The sequence below is a fragment of the Salmo trutta genome, chromosome 39 (genome assembly GCF_901001165.1).
Source record: "Salmo trutta chromosome 39, fSalTru1.1, whole genome shotgun sequence".
In the NCBI taxonomy this organism is placed as follows: Eukaryota; Metazoa; Chordata; class Actinopteri; order Salmoniformes; family Salmonidae; genus Salmo; species Salmo trutta.
The window spans coordinates 11,506,305-11,524,305 of record NC_042995.1 but is presented as its reverse complement, the minus strand read 5'-3'; the positions used below and the strand labels follow the sequence as shown (position 1 = coordinate 11,524,305).

At 41.0% G+C, this 18,001-nt stretch overlaps 1 protein-coding gene and 1 long non-coding RNA gene across 2 annotated transcripts; both read right to left on the bottom strand.

Annotated features, from left to right (window-relative positions):
- Positions 1-1,581: 1,581 nt before the first annotated feature.
- Positions 1,582-2,673, bottom strand: LOC115179553 (gastrula zinc finger protein XlCGF17.1-like; the record flags this gene model as incomplete). The annotated part of the gene is made up of 2 exons (XM_029741183.1): positions 1,582-2,447; positions 2,616-2,673. Coding segments are annotated over 2 exons (924 nt in total), but the record flags the coding sequence as incomplete, so codon positions are not given.
- Positions 2,674-3,185: 512 nt separating this feature from the next.
- LOC115179572 (uncharacterized) lies at positions 3,186-11,205 on the bottom strand. The gene is made up of 3 exons (XR_003872951.1): positions 10,962-11,205; positions 6,451-6,699; positions 3,186-3,242 (listed from the first exon to the last, which is right to left on the bottom strand). It is a non-coding gene; the product is annotated as an uncharacterized LOC115179572 (long non-coding RNA).
- Between the last annotated feature and the right edge of the window lie 6,796 nt (positions 11,206-18,001).

Genomic DNA, 18,001 nt, shown 5'->3' with positions numbered 1-18,001 from the left:
TCTCAAATGTTGTGCACAAGTTTGTTTATATCCCTGTTAGTGAGCATTTCAGCCTTTGTCAAGATAATTCATCCACCTGACAGGTGTGACGTATCAAGAAGCTGATAAAACAGCATGATCATTACACAGGTGCACCTTGTGCTGGGGACAATATAAGGCCACACAACACAATGTCACAGATGTCTCAAGTTTAGGGAATGTGCAAGTCTCATGATGAGGAATGTCCACCAGAGCTGTTGCCAGAGAATTCAATATTTATCTCTACCATAAGCCACCTCCAATGTCCTTTTAGAGAATTTGGCAGTACATCCAACCGGCCTCACAACTGCAGATCACATGTAACCACGGCATCCCAGGACCTCTTCACCTGCAGGATTGTCTGAGGAGGGGGGGGGGCTGAATAGTATTTTTGTCTGTAATAAAGACCTTTTGTGGGGAAAAACTCATTCTGATTGGCTGGGCCTGTCTCCCAAGTGGGCCTATGCCCTCCCAAGTCCCACCCATGGCTGAGCCCCTGCCCAGTCATGTGAAATCCATAGATTTGGGCCTCATTTATTTATTTCAATTGACTGATTTCCTTATACGAACTGTAAGTCTTTGAAATTGTTGCATTTAGATTGTTGTTCAGTATAATATGACTGTAGGACGTATCGTATGTTATGAATTACAATTCGTATGTTATTTTACACATTGCTATTCATACAATGTTACGAACTTGTAATATGTATGATATGTTATGAATTCCAATTTGTTGTTGCTAACGTTAGCTAGGTTAGGGGTGAGGGGTTTAAGGTAGAGTTAAATGGGTTTAGGGGAAAGGTTAGCTAACATGCTAAGTAGTTGCATGCTAAGCTAACATGCTCAGTAACAGCAAAAAAAGTAGTAAGTAGTTGAAAAGTTGCTAATTAGCTAAAATACTTAAGTCCTCCTTGATGAGATTCAAGCACACAACCTTTGGCTAGACGTTTGAGATACACGCCCACCCTTCTACAGAGCAGGAGTAAGGTGTGTTTTACGTTGGTGTGTTAAGTTGCTCTGGTGAGAGAAACTCACCCCACAGTCAGAGCAGAGGTAAGGCTTCTCTCATGCGTGTGTTCTCTGATGAACTTTTAGCTCAGTTGATGTTTTGAAGCATTTTACACAGTCAGAGCAGGAGTATGGCTTCTCTCCTGTATGTATACGTTCATGTGATTTTAAGTGGGAAAGTTGAGTGAAACTAATTCCACAGTCAGGGCAGAAGAAAGGCTTCTCTCCTGTATGTATACGTTCATGTGATTTTAAGTGGGAAAGTTGAGTGAAACTAATTCCACAGTCAGGGCAGAAGAAAGGCTTCTCTGCTGTGTGTGTTCTCTGATGAACTTTTAGCTCATTTGATGTTTTAAAACATTTTCCACATTCAGAGCAGGTATAAGGCTTCTCTCCTGTGTGTGTTCTCTGATGAACTTTTAGCTCAGTTGATGTTTTGAAATCTTTTACACAGTCAGAGCAGGAGTAAGGCTTCTCTCCTGTATGTATACGTTCATGTGTTTTTAAGGTATACAATTGGGAGAAACTCTTCCCACAGTCAGAGCAGACGTAAGGCTTCTCTCCTGTGTGTGTTCTCTGATGAACTTTTAGCTCATTTGATGTTTTAAAACGTATTCCACAGTCAGAGCAGTAATGAGGCTTCTCTCCTGTGTGTATTCTCTGATGAACTTTTAGCTCAGTTGATGTTTTAAAACATTTTCCACAGACAGAGCAGTAGTAAGGCTTCTCTCCTGTGTGTGTTCTCTGATGTACTTTTCGCTCAGTTGATGTTTTGAAGCATTTTACACAGTCAGAGCAGTAGTAATGCTTCTCTCCTGTGTGTGTTCTCTGATGTACTTTTAGCTCAGTTGATGTTTTGAAGCATTTTACACAGTCAGAGCAGGAATAAGGCTTCTCTCCTGTGTGTGTTCTCTGGTGAACTTTTAGATCAGTTGACGTTGTGAAGCATTTTACACAGTCAGAGCAGACGTAAGGCTTCTCTCCTGTGTGTGTTCTCTGATGAACTTTTAGCTCATTTGATGTTTTAAAACATTTTCCACAGTCAAAGCAGAAATAAGGCTTCTCTCCTGTGTGTGTTCTCTGATGAACTTTTAGATCAGTTGATGATGTGAAGCATTTTCCACAGTCAGAGCAAGAGTAAGGCTTCTCTCCTGTGTGTATACGTTGGTGGGTTGTTAAGGTGCCCAGATGAGAGAAACTCACCCCACAGTCAGCACAGACGTAAGGCTTCTCTCCCGTATGTATACGTTCATGTGTTTTTAACGTATGCAATTGGGAGAAACTCTTCCCACAGTCAGAGCAGGAGTATGGCTTCTCTCCTGTATGTATACGTTCATGTGATTTTAAGTTACCCAATTGGGAGAAACGTTTTCCACAGTCAGAGCAGTAGTAAGGCTTCTCTCCTGTATGTATTTGTTGGTGTGCTTTTAAGTTGGTCTTTTGAGAGAAACTCTCCCCACAGTCACAGCAGAAGTAAGGCTTCTCTCCCGTATGTATATGTTGGTGTGTTTTTAAGGTACCGAGTCGAGAGAAACTCACCCCACAGTCAGAGCAGGAATAAGGCTTCTCTCCTGTGTGTGTTCTCTGATGAACTTTTAGATCAGTTGATGTTGTGAAGCATTTTCCACAGTCAGAGCAGACATAAGGCTTCTCTCCTGTGTGTGTTCTCTGATGAACTTTTAGCTCATTTGATGTTTTAAAACATTTTCCACAGTCAGAGCAGTAATGAGGCTTCTCTCCTGTATGTATGCGTTCATGTGTTTTTAAGTGGGAAAGTTGAGAGAAACTAGTTCCACAGTCAGAGCAGAAGAAAGGCTTCTCTCCTGTGTGTGTTCTCTGATGAACTTTTAGCTGAGTTGATGTTATAAAACATTTTCCACAGTCAGAGCAGTAATAAGGCTTCTCTCCTGTGTGTCTTCTCTGATGAAGTTTTAGCACCGTTGATGTCGTGAAGCTTTTTCCACAGTCAGAACAGGAGTAAGGCTTTTCTCCTGTATGTGTTCTCTGATGAACTTTTAGCTTAGTTGATGTTTTGAAGAATTTTCCACAGTCAGAGCAGGAGTAAGGCTTCTCTCCTGTGTGTATTTTTAGGTGTATTTTTAGCTTTGATAGAAATGGGAAAATCTTTTCACAATGTGGGCAGTGATGAGACCTCTTAGCTCTGTGATCTTCCTGCTGTTGCTCTCTGGATGTAGAGAATGTCTCAACATGGTGTCCTGTGTGAACATCAGAAGAACCAGTCAGTTGGTGTGATATACATGTCAATCAAATGTATTTTATGAAGCCCTTTTAACATCAGTAGTTTTTCAAAGTGCTTAACAGAAACCCAGCCTAAAATCCCCAAAGAGCAAGCAATGCAGATGTAGAAGCACAGTGGCCACAAAAAAATTCCCTAGAAAGCAGGAACCTAGGAAGAAACCTAGAGAGGAACCAGGCTCAGAGCGGTGACCAGTCATTCTGCCCCTGAACAAGGCAGTTAACCCACTGTTCCTAGGCCGTCATTGAAAATAAGAATTTGTTCTTATTTGCCTAGTTAACCTGTTTGGGCGCATGTCCAAATGCTAGTGGGACACGTACGACAACATCCGGTGAAATTGCAGAGCGCGAAATTCAAAATACAAAAATCGAAATATTAAACATTCATGAAAATACAAGTGTCTTACATCATTTAAAAGCTTCATGTTAATCCAACTGTGTTGTCAGATTTCAAAAAGGCTTTACGGAGAAAGCATACTACGCGATTATTATACCTTTGAAGATCTTCCTCTGTTTGCAATCCCAAGGGTCCCAGCTACACAATGAATGGTCGTTTCGTTCGATAAAGTCCTTCTTTATATCCCAAAAATGTCAGTTTAGTTGGCACGCTTGATTCAGTAATTCACTCGTTCAACATGCACACAAACGAATCCAAAAAGTTACCAGTAAAGTTGGTCCAAACAACTCAAACGATGTTTCTAATTAATCCTCAGGTATTCTAATAGCTAAATAAACGATAATATTTAAGACGGAGAATAGTGTGTTCAATAGCGAAGATAAATAACGAAGAGCGCGCTCTCGTTGATACGCGCAACATGACTACTTTTCTAACAGGGGACACCTTGGAAAAACTACCAATAGTTATTCATTTTTCAAAAAACAGGCCTGAAACCCTTTCTAAAGACTTGACATCTAGTGGAAGCCATAGGAACTGCAATCTGGGTCCAATCTATTTGTATATGCCATAGGCAAGCATTGAAAAAATCTGTGACCTCAAAAAAAAAAAATCCTGATGGATTTTCCTCTAGGTTTTCGCCTGCCATATCAGTTCTGTTATACTCACAGACATTAGAAACTTCAGAGTGATTTCTATCCAATGCTATCAAGTATATCACGGGTGATAGTTAAAAAACTCATCACTGTATCTTATATCAACGTGGGTTGGGCCTCTCTATCTGTGAGGCGACAGCAACATGCTCTCTTGTTTATTTATAAAGCACTTCTTTTAAAACTACCTCCATATATATCATCATTCATTTCCACTAGATATACTAATTTTAAAACCAGATCACAGATGTGGATTACATTAGAGACTCCTGCGGTCTCCACAGAGTTGGGTAGGACTGCCTTTAGTTCCTTTGCACCTTATTTATGGAACAAACTGCAGATCCAACTTAAGTTAGACACTCTGGTGTCCCTTGCCCATTTCAAAAATGTTATGGAGGATCGATATGATGTTGTCTGTGATTGTTTCTGTTGAATTGTGTCTTTATTTTGTATGTTTGAAATGTTCTTGTCTGTATGCCTAAAACTGTACATGTCAACATGTTTACACAGGGCACAGCCATAAAAGAGATCCAGGTCTCAGTCTGTTTTCCCTGTTAAAATAAAGATTTAAAAAATATTTATATATATGCATATCCTAGCTTCTGGGCCTGACTAACAGGCAGTTTACTTTGGGCACATCAGTCATCTGAAATTCCGGACAATAACCAGTATGCTAAGGAAGTTAAATAAAAAGTTTTAAAAAAAATATATAAAAAACACTACCATTAGTGGTGAAATAAATAAATTCAAAAGTTTGGGGTCACTTGCAAATGTCCTTTTTGAAAGAAAAGCAAATTTTTTGTCCATTCAAATAATGTCAAATTGATCAGAAATACAGTGTAGACATTGTTAATGTTGTAAATGACTATTGTAGCTGGAAACGGCTGAAGATCTCGCTACTCCCTTCACAGAACAGAGCAAACTGGCTACAATCGTAGACTACGTGTAACAACGTCAGCCCAGGACCTGAGGTGGGTCTGGCTGCCGAGTGGGTGGGCCTATGCCTTCCAAGGCCCACCCATGGCTGCATACCTGCCCAGTCATGTGAAATCTACAGGTTTGGGCCTAATTCATTTCAATTGACTGATGTCCTTATTATACATATATTTATTACATTTAACCTTTATTTAAATAGGCATGTCAGTTAAGAACAATTCTTATTTACAATGAAGGCTTTCCGGGTAACAGTGGGTTAACTGCCTTGATCAGGGGCAGAACGACAGATTTTTACCTTGTCAGCTCAGGGATTCGATCCAGCAACTTTTCGGTTACTGGCCCAACGCTCTAACCACTAGGCTACTTAATGTTTCCTTGGGCAAATATTGCCAGATTTTCATAAAAACAGCCAAACACATTCTCTCGTTCTCTCTCACCAAATGTTGCGCGAGGCAAAAGAGTAGGCTAGGTGAGCATCAATCGCTAGTTCGGTGCAGCAGACTGCAGGAGTGTAGTGCTGCAGGAGCGATGAGCCGCCACAATGGTGTTTGTTTAGTAAAGTTAGATCAATGTCTTGGACGATCACCTAATGATTAATTAGTAGTCCACATAACCAAATATTATAGCATAACATTACTGTTACAACAAAAACAACACCTCATTTCTTACGAGATTTTAGGATGGTTTGCTGAATCGTCCCAAACTCAACAGCGCACGCCATTAGGCAGAATGTGCTTTGATTAAAACAAAATACAGGAAGTCTATATAATTTAACACCATCTGCTCTAATTTGCTAACCAAACAGTAATTTAAGAAGATTTAAATGCATATTCACATGAAATTGATTGAGATCAAACAATTGGCATGCAGACGCAGCTTGGTCATTTCACTGGTAAAACATTAAGAATTATAATTCAATATTGACAGTGATGATGTCATGGCCTATTTTGAAATTAGGTATGCCTAACTTGGTGATTGAGGGTATTAAACATTTTCAACGTTCTTGACACAATGTGTGGGCATAGGCAGGCGTTACATGTTTACATTTTTTTGCTTCGCTGTGAAGTCTTGAGTGATTCAGGGATGTGTGATGTCAGAATTACAGAATTCAACCTAGCAATAGATTGGGTCATAACTTATGAAGATCTAATTTATGAAGATAACATAGATAGAACCAGCTCTTACCACGACTAACAGTTGTCCTAATCTTCTCCTCCTCTTCTTCATCTTTAATGTTGACATTCAGCTCCAGTGTTTGACTGCAGTCTTCCAGCTTCGCTGATGCCATCTCTGGATCCTGCAGTGCAAACTGGGCTCCACTGTCACAATCAGGACCCAGTGACTGTAGGTTTGGACTCAGTGAGGAAGGAGAGAGGAGGGCTGGGTTTGTCCTCACTGTTGATGTTACCGGCCTCAGACTTAATTCTAGTCGTCCTGTAGTAATAAAGACAAACGGACACAAAAGATATTGTCTCGACAGTTCTGGCACTTTATTTTGTAAAAATATATTCTCTTTTTTCTTGTTCAATTATCTCATTTCAGTAGATCAGGTAGCTAATCCTTAACAAAACATTCACTCACAGACACAAAGTAAACATTTTAAATTGCACAACATAAGTGCAGTTAATCTATAGTAGATTTCCTCAACTCACATAAATGCATAAATGACTCAAAAACCATTTAGTAAGGTTGCAGTATGTTTTAGGCAGTACTATGTACTATTTTCCTGAATAACCTTGTCTTCACTGTATTATTTCACTCACATAAAACGATTGTATTTCCCATTCACACCATAGTAAGAATGATCAGGGGTCGTACAGTGGCAAGTCAAATTCAAGGACTTTTTCAGGCACTAATATTTATTTACTTTAAGCCCCGTGTGAAAACCCTGAACTATAGATAAATATAGAAACAACTGAATGTGTCTGAATATTAGTACACATGTAAAGAACTGATAATCATTACATTCAGCTTCAAAACTGTAGTGCAACTGAAATGTTCTCTCTCTGATGAGGCACTACCTGCACTGAAGTCCGTTGATGCAGACCTCCTATGGTATCATGGAGGTCCGCAAACAAACGTTTAAGGTTCATGTCTGTCTAATTCAGTACTAACAAAATAAACCAAGAAATCCCTATTAACCTCTACCACACCCCCCTTCCCCAAAAACCCTCCCACACCCCTAATAAACTTTATCAATAGATCCCTTTCTGTGTTTGCAAACATTGGGGTTTATATCATGCTGAGACAATCCACCCTTAGGTTATCCAGCTTATCAAATACCATGCCAACAGTAATATCTGTTACCACCAACAACTCTGCTGAAGTTTACAAGATAACTTTAAACCTGGTATTTCTGCTTTACACAATCCAAGTTGTTGATAACCTTACCAATGAAAGCTATGAAGTACATTTTATTCACTATTAAAGTATCCTTCGTCACAGCGCATTTATGGGCACAAGATTTCTGAACAGGCCTCGAAACCATGTCAGGACTAGTAGGAAGACCAGTTCTGACAGAAGGTCCTCTTACTACGGGACCAGCCATGGAAGCTCCATCAGTCTGACAGTAGGTCCTCTTACTACGGGACCAACCATGGAAGCTCCATCAGTCTGACAGTAGGTCCTCTTACTATGGGACCAGCCATGGAAGCTCCATCAGTCTGACAGTAGGTCCTCTTACTACAGGACCAGGCATGGAAGCTCCATCAGTCTGACAGTAGGTCCTCTTACTACGGGACCAACCATGGAAGCTCCATCAGTCTGACAGTAGGTTCTCTTACTACGGGACCAACCATGGAAGCTCCATCAGTCTGACAGTAGGTCCTCTTACTACAGGACCAACCATGGAAGCTCCATCAGTCTGACAGTAGGTCCTCTTACTACAGGACCAACCATGGAAGCTCCATCAGTATGACAGTAGGTCCTCTTACTACGGGACCAACCATGGAAGCTCCATCAGTCTGACAGTAGGTTCTCTTACTACGGGACCAACCATGGAAGCTCCATCAGTCTGACAGTAGGTCCTCTTACTACAGGACCAACCATGGAAGCTCCATCAGTCTGACAGTAGGTCCTCTTACTACAGGACCAACCATGGAAGCTCCATCAGTATGACAGTAGGTCCTCTTACTACGGGACCAACCATGGAAGCTCCATCAGTCTGACAGTAGGTCCTCTTACTGTGGGGCAGTGCCCCTGTGACAACAATTTTGGACCCCCTTGTGGCCCCCCTAAATGTGGTGTATGAAATACTTTTTACATAACAAATTTTTGCTATCGTTCTTTTTTTACATCCGTTATTAGACAGTGACAACGCGGAACACAAATGATTATGAACATGGTCTTTTGCCTGCTAATGCAGTGAAGAACACAATATGATACCAATAACGTCTAATGTAACTGGCCCCTCTAACAGTACAACTGGCCCCAGCTTGGCCCCCCCAGTTGAAATGGTCTAGAACCACCACTGCTTACAGTCTCTGCATATCATGACGGATTCTATATCTCTGAGCATCTCTCTGCACCTGGCATCCACCAAATGCTGCTCTGTGTGTCCTCCGCACAATTGCAACACTTAACCGTCACATTGCTCCAACATTCACCGTAATCATGTTCCCCACCACACTTGGCACATCTTTCCACTCAACAGCTACATGTCCCATTCTTTGGTATTTAAAAACACTGATGATTCACCGTTGCTGCTCCAGTTTCAACTGTTCCGCTATAGAACCTTGACCTGTTCACCGGACGTGCTACCTGTCCCAGACCTGCTGTTTTCAACTCTCTAGAGACAGCAGGAGTGGTAGAGATACTCTCAATGATCGGTTATGAAAAGCCAACTGACATTTACTCCTGAGGTGCTGACCTGTTGCACCCTCGACAACCACTGTGATTATTATTATCTGACCCTGCCGGTCATCTATGAACATTTGAACATCTTGGCCATGTTCTGTTATAATCTCCACCCAGCACAGCCAGAAGAAGACTGGCCACCCCTCATAGCCTGGTTCCTCTCTAGGTTTCTTCCTAGGTTCTGGTATTTCTAGGGAGTTTTTCCTAGCCACTGTGCTTCTACACCTGCATTGCTTGCTGTTTGGGGTTTTAGGCTGGGTTTCTGTACAGCACTTTGTGACATCAGCTGATGTAAGAAGGGCTTTATAAATACATTTGATTAGTTGATTGATGAGGCTGGGTCAAATTTTCTGACATTGAAGCTAAGGAATACAATTCTGTACTTTTCCAGACAAAACCTTCTCAAACCTCAACAGCACTGATAACCTTTCACTTCTTTAACCCTCTTTAATACTGATCAACCTTTAGGCTTCAACCACTCTGTCTCCCTTCACATGTTCTTTAACAATATTATCCATGGACATTGATACTGGGACCTCAGAGATTACTCCCTTCAATTTAACATGGCTTCTGAGTTTCGTCCCATTATGATTTTCTGAGCTTCGTCCCATTATGATTTTCTAGTTGAAGAATCTTCTCTTGCTGAACCTGACTAGCACAAGATATTAACAATCTACCAATTTCAATTTTTTTATTTCATCTTTATTTAACCAGGTAGGCTAGTTCAGAACAAGTTCTCATTTACACTGATGTGGCCCAGTTTACCTTCACCTCTCTTTATGGCCTTGGTGAATCAGATAGGGTGTAAATGAGGCCCTGTGGTCTCCTCAAACACCATCCCAACTTTCCACTGTGACACATTATTACTCTAGCTCCCTACCTTGGGCCTCTTTAGAGTTTCTATACTACATGCGCCACTGCTTCCAGTATCATTATCTCTGTTCTTACTATGTCTTTCCACTACAGACCATTCACATTCTAGGCCCTCATCCTCCCGCTCCATATCATCAGAACTGTCCCCCACATTGACCGCATTCCAGCACAGCTGTTGCTTCTCAAACTGTCTCTCCATTTCCATTGTTTCAGGGGTGTCAAACTCATTCCATTGAGGGCCGAGTCTCCACTGGTAAATTTTTTTCCATTCAATTAAAACCTAGACAATCAGATGAGGGGTGTTCCTTTCTAATTAGTGACCTTAATTCATTAATCAAGTAAAGGTGGAAAGAAAACCCGCAGACACTTGGTCCTCCATGGAATGAGTTTGACAGGTGCTCTGATTCATCTGCATTAATCGACGCCATTCCATGCAGTTGGCCTCTATCTCCAAATGGTGAAGGATAACTTCAGTTAGCTTCCCTCTATTTTGACACTCCATCACACAGCCTCATGTCGCCATTTCACCACGAGCAAACTCCTAGAAAGACGACCGAAACCGTTGAAACCGCCATTTGACTAGCCACCTCCGAACCATCCTGATCTCGCGAGCTTACATTAAAGAAACAGTGTATGTAAACTCGCGAGATCAGGATGGTTCGGAAGAGGCTATTTACCAGCTCATAAACATTTTACACAAAACCAAGAACATGTAAAAACGAACTCAAATAAGTGGAATCTTTATCAAATTACTTTATGTTCAGACAATTCTGTTAAGACAAACCCAAAGTCTAGCTGTGTGACTTGTAAAATCGTTTTTAATCACGTTCTTCACTCACTCGGGTTGACCCCAAAACAACACATACAATTAAAACCTTTACCAAACGTGATAATACCTTGACGAATTTGTTACCTAGCATATTATATATTATTTCGACATTAGAAAGTTTAAACGTGCTTTTACATACCTACAATAATACATTTGAAACGGACACAACCCCTATCGACATAACAGCATAGTTCTGTCGTTTTCTACCCGGAACTTCCTGTTCCCCACAACGACAATACAACAGCGTCATCTTCTTCTCTGGTACACTGACATTTACACAAATATAACCTGTCTGCCGCCACCTACTGTACGGGTAGTAAACTGTAGAAAGAAATACATGTCCATTGTGGATATAGGGAGGGGGGACAACGACATCAAAACAAAATACAAAAATAGATAAATAACATCCCACTACTTCAGTCACAGTCCTATTCAAATCACATCCCTACACAGTCTCATGGGCCTCGTAGGGAGGAACATCTTCAGTCACAGTCCTATTCAAATCACATCCCTACACACTCTCATGGGCCTCGTAGGGAGGAACATCTTCAGTCCCAGTCCTATTCAAATCACATCCCTACAAAGTCTCATGGGCCTCGTAGGGAGGAACATCTTCAGTCACAGTCCTATTCAAATCACATCCCTACACAGTCTCATGGGCCTCGTAGGGAGGAACATCTTCAGTCCCAGTCCTATTCAAATCACATCCCTACAAAGTCTCATGGGCCTCGTAGGGAGGAACATCTTCAGTCACAGTCCTATTCAAATCACATCCCTACACAGTCTCATGGGCCTCGTAGGGAGGAACATCTTCAGTCACAGTCCTATTCAAATCACATCCCTACACAGTCTCATGGGCCTCGTAGGGAGGAACATCTTCAGTCACAGTCCTATTCAAATCACATCCCTACACAGTCTCATGGGCCTCGTAGGGAGGAACATCTTCAGTCACAGTCCTATTCAAATCACATCCCTACACAGTCTCATGGGCCTCGTAGGGAGGAACATCTTCATCTTCTTTGGCGGGGGAGTAGAGTTGATTCAAGCGTTCTGACCTCAAGCATCCAAGCTAACTGGTTAACATTGGCTAGCTTGCTAGCTACTTCCAGTACAAATGAGAGAACTCTGACCATTTTACTCGCCTTAGCAGAGCTGGTTAGGCTGTGTTCATGTTATCCAGAGCATTGGTGACTTTATCTGTGCTACAGGCAACAATTTAATTACATGTTTTTTGCCGACGTTTACTGACACCGGCCGTATTCAATGATGTTGAACGTTCGTTTTTCATCAATTATTCTTCCCTCTGGCAGCCTCAGACCAGAGTGCTCTGAAATCGGAGAATATAGCCAGAGCGAATTTAGGAACGCACCCTGAGTGTTGGTGTGAGCCCCTGACTATCCGTACATTTAAACTACAATAAAATCGTGCTGTCTGGTTTGCTTAATATAATGAAGTTGAAATGATTTGTACTTTTTCTTTTGATACTTAAGTATATTTTAGCAATTACATTTACGTTTGATACTTATGTATATGTTAAACTAAATACTTTTAGACTTTTACTCAAGTAGTATTTTACTGGGTGGCTTTCACTTTTACCTTGATAGGAAAGGACTCAAGTATCTTTACTTTTACTCAAATATGACAATTGGGTACTTTTTCCACCACTGCCTGCAATGCTTCCAATGTTAATTCCTGAACTCCCAAAAACCTTTCAGCCGCACATACAATTAATCTTTACAATCGGTATCCTTCAACTGGTAAATGACATTATGAATCTCAACAGGCTGCGGGACATCCACTGCCATAGCTTCCTCAGCACCAATCGCTCTTTCAACTATTTCCAGCGCCTCCCAGTAGGAGAACTGCTGTACAGTTTCTTGATGTGGATGTTCCCTGATATTTTAAAAACTGACACATGCCATTGGTCAGTTCCGGTTTTATGAAACTGATGGAGACTATTTGTTAAAAAAAGTATTTATTTAACTAGGCACATAGCATACATAACAGGTTAGGATTATTCAAGTGGCAGGTTAGGATAATTAAAGTGGCAGGTTAGGACAATTAACGTGGCAGGTTAGGATCATTAAAATGGCAGGTTAGGATAATTAAAGTGGCAGGTTAGGATAATTAAAGTGGCAGGTTAGGATAATTAAAGTGGCAGGTTAGGATCATTAAAATGGCAGGTTAGGATCATGAAAGTGGCAGGTTAGGATAATTAAAGTGGCAGGTTAGGATAATTAAAGTGGCATGTTAGGATAATTAAAGTGGCAGGTTAGGATCATTAACGTGGCAGGTTAGGATCATTAAAGTGGCAGGTTAGGATAATTTACGTGGCAGGTTAGGATCATTAAAGTGGCAGGTTAGGATAATTAAAGTGGCAGGTAAGGATCATTAAAGTGGCAGGTTAGGATAATTAAAGTGGCAGGTTAGGATCATTAAAGTGGCAGGTTAGGATCATTAAAGTGGCAGGTTAGGATAATTAAAGTGGCAGGTTAGGATAATTAAAGTGGCAGGTTAGGATAATTAAAGTGGCAGGTTAGGATCATTAAAGTGGCAGGTTAGTATCATGAAAGTGGCAGGTTAGGATAATTAAAGTGGCAGGTTAGGATCATGAAAGTGGCAGGTTAGGATAATTAAAGTGGCAGGTTAGGATAATTAAAGTGGCAGGTTAGGATAATTAAAGTGGCAGGTTAGGATCATGAAAGTGGCAGGTTAGGATCATGAAAGTGGCAGGTTAGGATCATGAAAGTGGCAGGTTAGGATAATTAAAGTGGCAGGTTAGGTGAATTAGCGTGGCCTGTTAGGTGACTGAGGTTAAGGTTAGGAAAAGGGTGAGGGTTAGGGGTTTGTTTACCATGTAGGTTTGGATAACTAACGTGGCAGGTTATGATAATAAACGTGGCAGTTTAGGAGACTGAGATTAAGGTTTGGTTAAGGGTTAGGCTTAGCTACAACACTAGCGGTTCTGGGGGGGGCTCTGTGACAAGAATTTTGGACCCCCTTGTGGCCCCCCTAAATGTGGAGTATGAAATAATTTTTACATAAGTAATTTTTGCTATCCCCAACGCTAAACAAACGGCCACGGACTAAGGGGGAGCATCAATTAGTGTAAACTTGCTATCATGAAACACCCGATATCAGAGAACGCCCCTAATTGCGGTCTGCAATTACACCCTTCTCGGATCAAGGGGCCAGGCTTCCAGTCTATAAGCATGTTTTCCACTGTACTGAGGGCATTTTCGGTACTGCAGTTCAGCTGAAGCACGACCCAATTCCCATTGACGGCCCCATAGCGAAGTCACATAAAAAAAAACGTGATTTTTTTTTTATCATCAAGTTTGTAAACAAAACATCTATTGAATTATTCAAGTAATTGCCTTAGAGTCAGATTTTTTCCCCATCATTCACAGCCAAAGTTAACCATTTTAGATTCATGCTGTGAGGTGGGTGAGCTTATGCCACATGCAGATGCTGAAGGGAAAACACACCTCTTGACCTGCATGCTCATAATGTAGGTCAAAGAGCAGCCTCGTCTCATAGACTAGATGTAACATAGTAAATATAAATCTGGGACTCTCAAAATAGTATTATGTTACGTTTTTATGGTTACATAAGACAGATGGTTACTTAATAAATGGAATTTGGTGGTGCTGTACTGTAACAGCGAGCTGAGCCAGTTGAGAGTATTGACACCAGAGATATATTGTTGGTGACTGTGTGCTCCTTCATTAGTTTAGTGTTTTTTATTCATTTATCTGAGAGGCATGAGGCCTGTGTGGTGTTGCACTGTTAAAATCATCCCAGTGTGGAGATGAAACACCTATGTGTTGCAAAGCCACATGCTCTGTCCTCTCTGTTCTACCTAGGTGTTTTAATGTGGATAATACAGAGATAATACTAATACAGAGATAACCACTGATCTACCTAGGTGTTTTAATGCGGGTAATACTAATACAGAGATAACCACTGATCTACCTAGGTGTTTTAATGTGGGTAATACAGAGATAATACTAATACAGAGATAACCACTGATCCAACGAGGTGCTTTAATGTGGGTAATACAGAGATAATACTAATACAGAGATAACCACTGATCTACCTAGGTGTTTTAATGTGGGTAATACAGAGATAATACTAATACAGAGATAACCACTGATCTACCTAGGTGTTTTAATGTGGGTAAAACAGAGATAATACTAATACAGAGATAACCACTGCTCTACCTAGGTGTTTTAATGTTGATATTACTAATACAGAGACAATAATAATACAGAGATAACCACCGCTCTACCTAGGTGTTTTAATGTGGGTAATACAGAGATAATACTAATACAGAGATAACCACTGCTCTACCTAGGTGTTTTAATGTTGGTAATACTAATACAGAGATAACCATTGGACATGCATTTTCCATTATGCCATTGTGTTTATCACTTCAGAACCTTACATCTGTAGTTTGAAGCATATACAGGGCATTATATAAGACCCCTTGACTTTTTCCACATTTTGTTACGTTGCAGCCTTATTTCAAAATGCCTTTTTACCCTCGTCAATATAAACACAATACCCCATAATGTTAAACCGAAAACAGGTTTTTAGAAATCTTAGCAAATTTATAGAAATGAATACCTTATTTGGTAAGTATTCAGACCCTTTGCTCTGAGACTTGAAATTGAGCTCAAGTACATCCTGTTTCCATTGATCATCCTTGAGATGTTTCTACAACTTGACTGGAGTCCACATGTGGTGAATTCAAATGATTGGAAAAGCACACACCTATCTATATAAGGTCCCACAGTTGACAGTGCATGTCAGAGCAAAAATCAAGCAATGAGGTCGAAGAAATTGTCAGTCGAGCTTCGAGACAGGTTTGTGGTGAGGCACAGATCTGGAGAAGAGTACCAAAACATTTCTCAAATCTCTGTTGGCTGGGCTCCCCGCTTGTGCCGTCAAACTCCTGCCCCACGTTGGGCGCAAACCTTTTAAGGGCTCCTGAGTGGCGCAGCGGTCGAAGGCACTGCCTCTCAGTGCAAGAGGCATCACTACAGTCCCTGGTTTGAATCCAGGCTAAATCACATCCGACCGTGATTGGGAGTGCCATAGGGAAGCTCACAATTGGCCCAGCATCGTCCGGGTTTTGCCGGGGTAGGTCGTCATTGTAAATAAGAATTTGTTCTTAACTGACTTGACTAGTTAAATAAAGAATACATAAAAAAAGTGGGATGCATGCCAGCAAAGCCACTACACAATACATTACTAAACAATACATTCATTGCACTATAACGGTGAGAAAGGGTTCCCACAAACTGTTACATAAAGCTGACCGAAAAGCATAGTCCAAACAACTTACCACTGCTACACCTGGCTATCAGCGGAGCCTTGTCTGGCAACGAAACAGTTCATTCAGCCACATTTACTGTCTTTTACCAAAACATGGCTGACTAACTTAAACAAATGTGGTTTCTACTGACAATTGAGATGTACAAACAATGGCATAAGGAGACGACAGGCAGATAAGAGGCAATACGTAATTTCGATTAAGACAATAATGAGCGAGCTAGGATGGACGTAGTCAATATAACTATTTGTTCAGCACTTTTGAAATGCACAGCGACAAAATTCAGAACATGGGCCGTTCTTAGCGTTCTCCCTGTACGCCAAGTCAGAACCGTAGGATAACTAAAGGGGCATATAAGCAGACAATGAAAGCTCTTACAATATTCAATGATTACATTTCTCAAAATAGACCAAATTATTAGGGTGAGGCACATGGGCTACTAACATCTTCCTACACAACATACACTTAGTATTAATTTCTTAACTACAGTATACATATCTCCCTAGCATATTACATAATTTATGCAGCAGCATAATATATATTTGGACTCACCTTGTTGTGCTGTGCTCACTTGAACAGGAAGGGGGCGCGGCAGTCCTTCGTGGGCATATTTTGTCATCAAACTTTGTCATCAAAGTCTGGCATTCTCAGGATTAATGGTGCTTTCAAGACAACTGGGAACTCAGGGAAAAAAATGATGACATCAGTGATCTTCAGGTCGTAGCTGTAGAAAGAGGCCTGAGTTCCCAATTTACAATTCTGAGTTGGATGAAAGTTCAAACTGTATTTTCTCAGTCGTTACTTGTTTTTCCCCCCCGAGTTCCCAGTTGTCTTGAACTCACTCAAGTCAGATTTTGCAGTACCGAGTTAAATTGTTTTGAGCGCGGCACAAATCAAGCTCTATTGACAGCATGGCCCATGTTGAATGTTTACAATTTTAAACTAGTAAAAGAGCCACTTCATCTTAGACTTGGGACCACACAGCCACTCCACTGAATAGCAGGCTAATGATTGCTTTGCAATGCTTGCAGTTAGCCACTGACTCCTTCCAAACCACACATTGTTGAATTTGAAATTTCCAACTTGTTGTGTAATGTTTATGTCCAATGGCCAATGAGCACCGATACATTTTATCTATAATTTCTCTTCATATGATAAAGAATAAAAAGGATTTGCCAGTAGATTGTCAACTTGATTCATGATGATGGCGGCTAGCTCAGATTTTGAAAGTATGATGTTGACATGATCAGTCCAATCAAAGTGACTGTAGATATCACATGATTTGATGTTATTTTATCTGTGGACAATGACCTTGAGCCTTCTTGGATGGGCACTTCGAATGTAATTATTTGGCAGCACCCAAGGGGCTTGAATTTTCAAGTTCTACCCTTAGACTTGGCAGTGAAGTATTGTCCCCATGAATGACAGAACACTGAGCCAATCACGGCGCAACGCTCCGTATTTTCTGCTGGCTTGCCCCACCTCCACAAAAAGTACTGAACTAGGCTGAAACGCCTGCATTTTGGAGCTGCCTTACTCAAGAAAACCAAAAAAGAGACCACGTATGTATGCAGCTTTATTAATTAATAACTCAATTGTATATGTTTTTTTTACATTGTTTGCAAACAGATCATTTTTTTCTCTCACTTTTTCATTGCTAAAACTGTGGGGCTCAAAACAGGTGGTCCACCTGCCCTGAATGATGGGTCACCACTGAACTTATCTAGAACACTGCAGTCCGTCTGGGTGTTTAACCTTCCCAAGTTCCCCCATATCACCCTGCTCCTCCGTACATTCCACTGGCTTCCAGTCGAAGCTCACATCCACTACAAGACAACGGT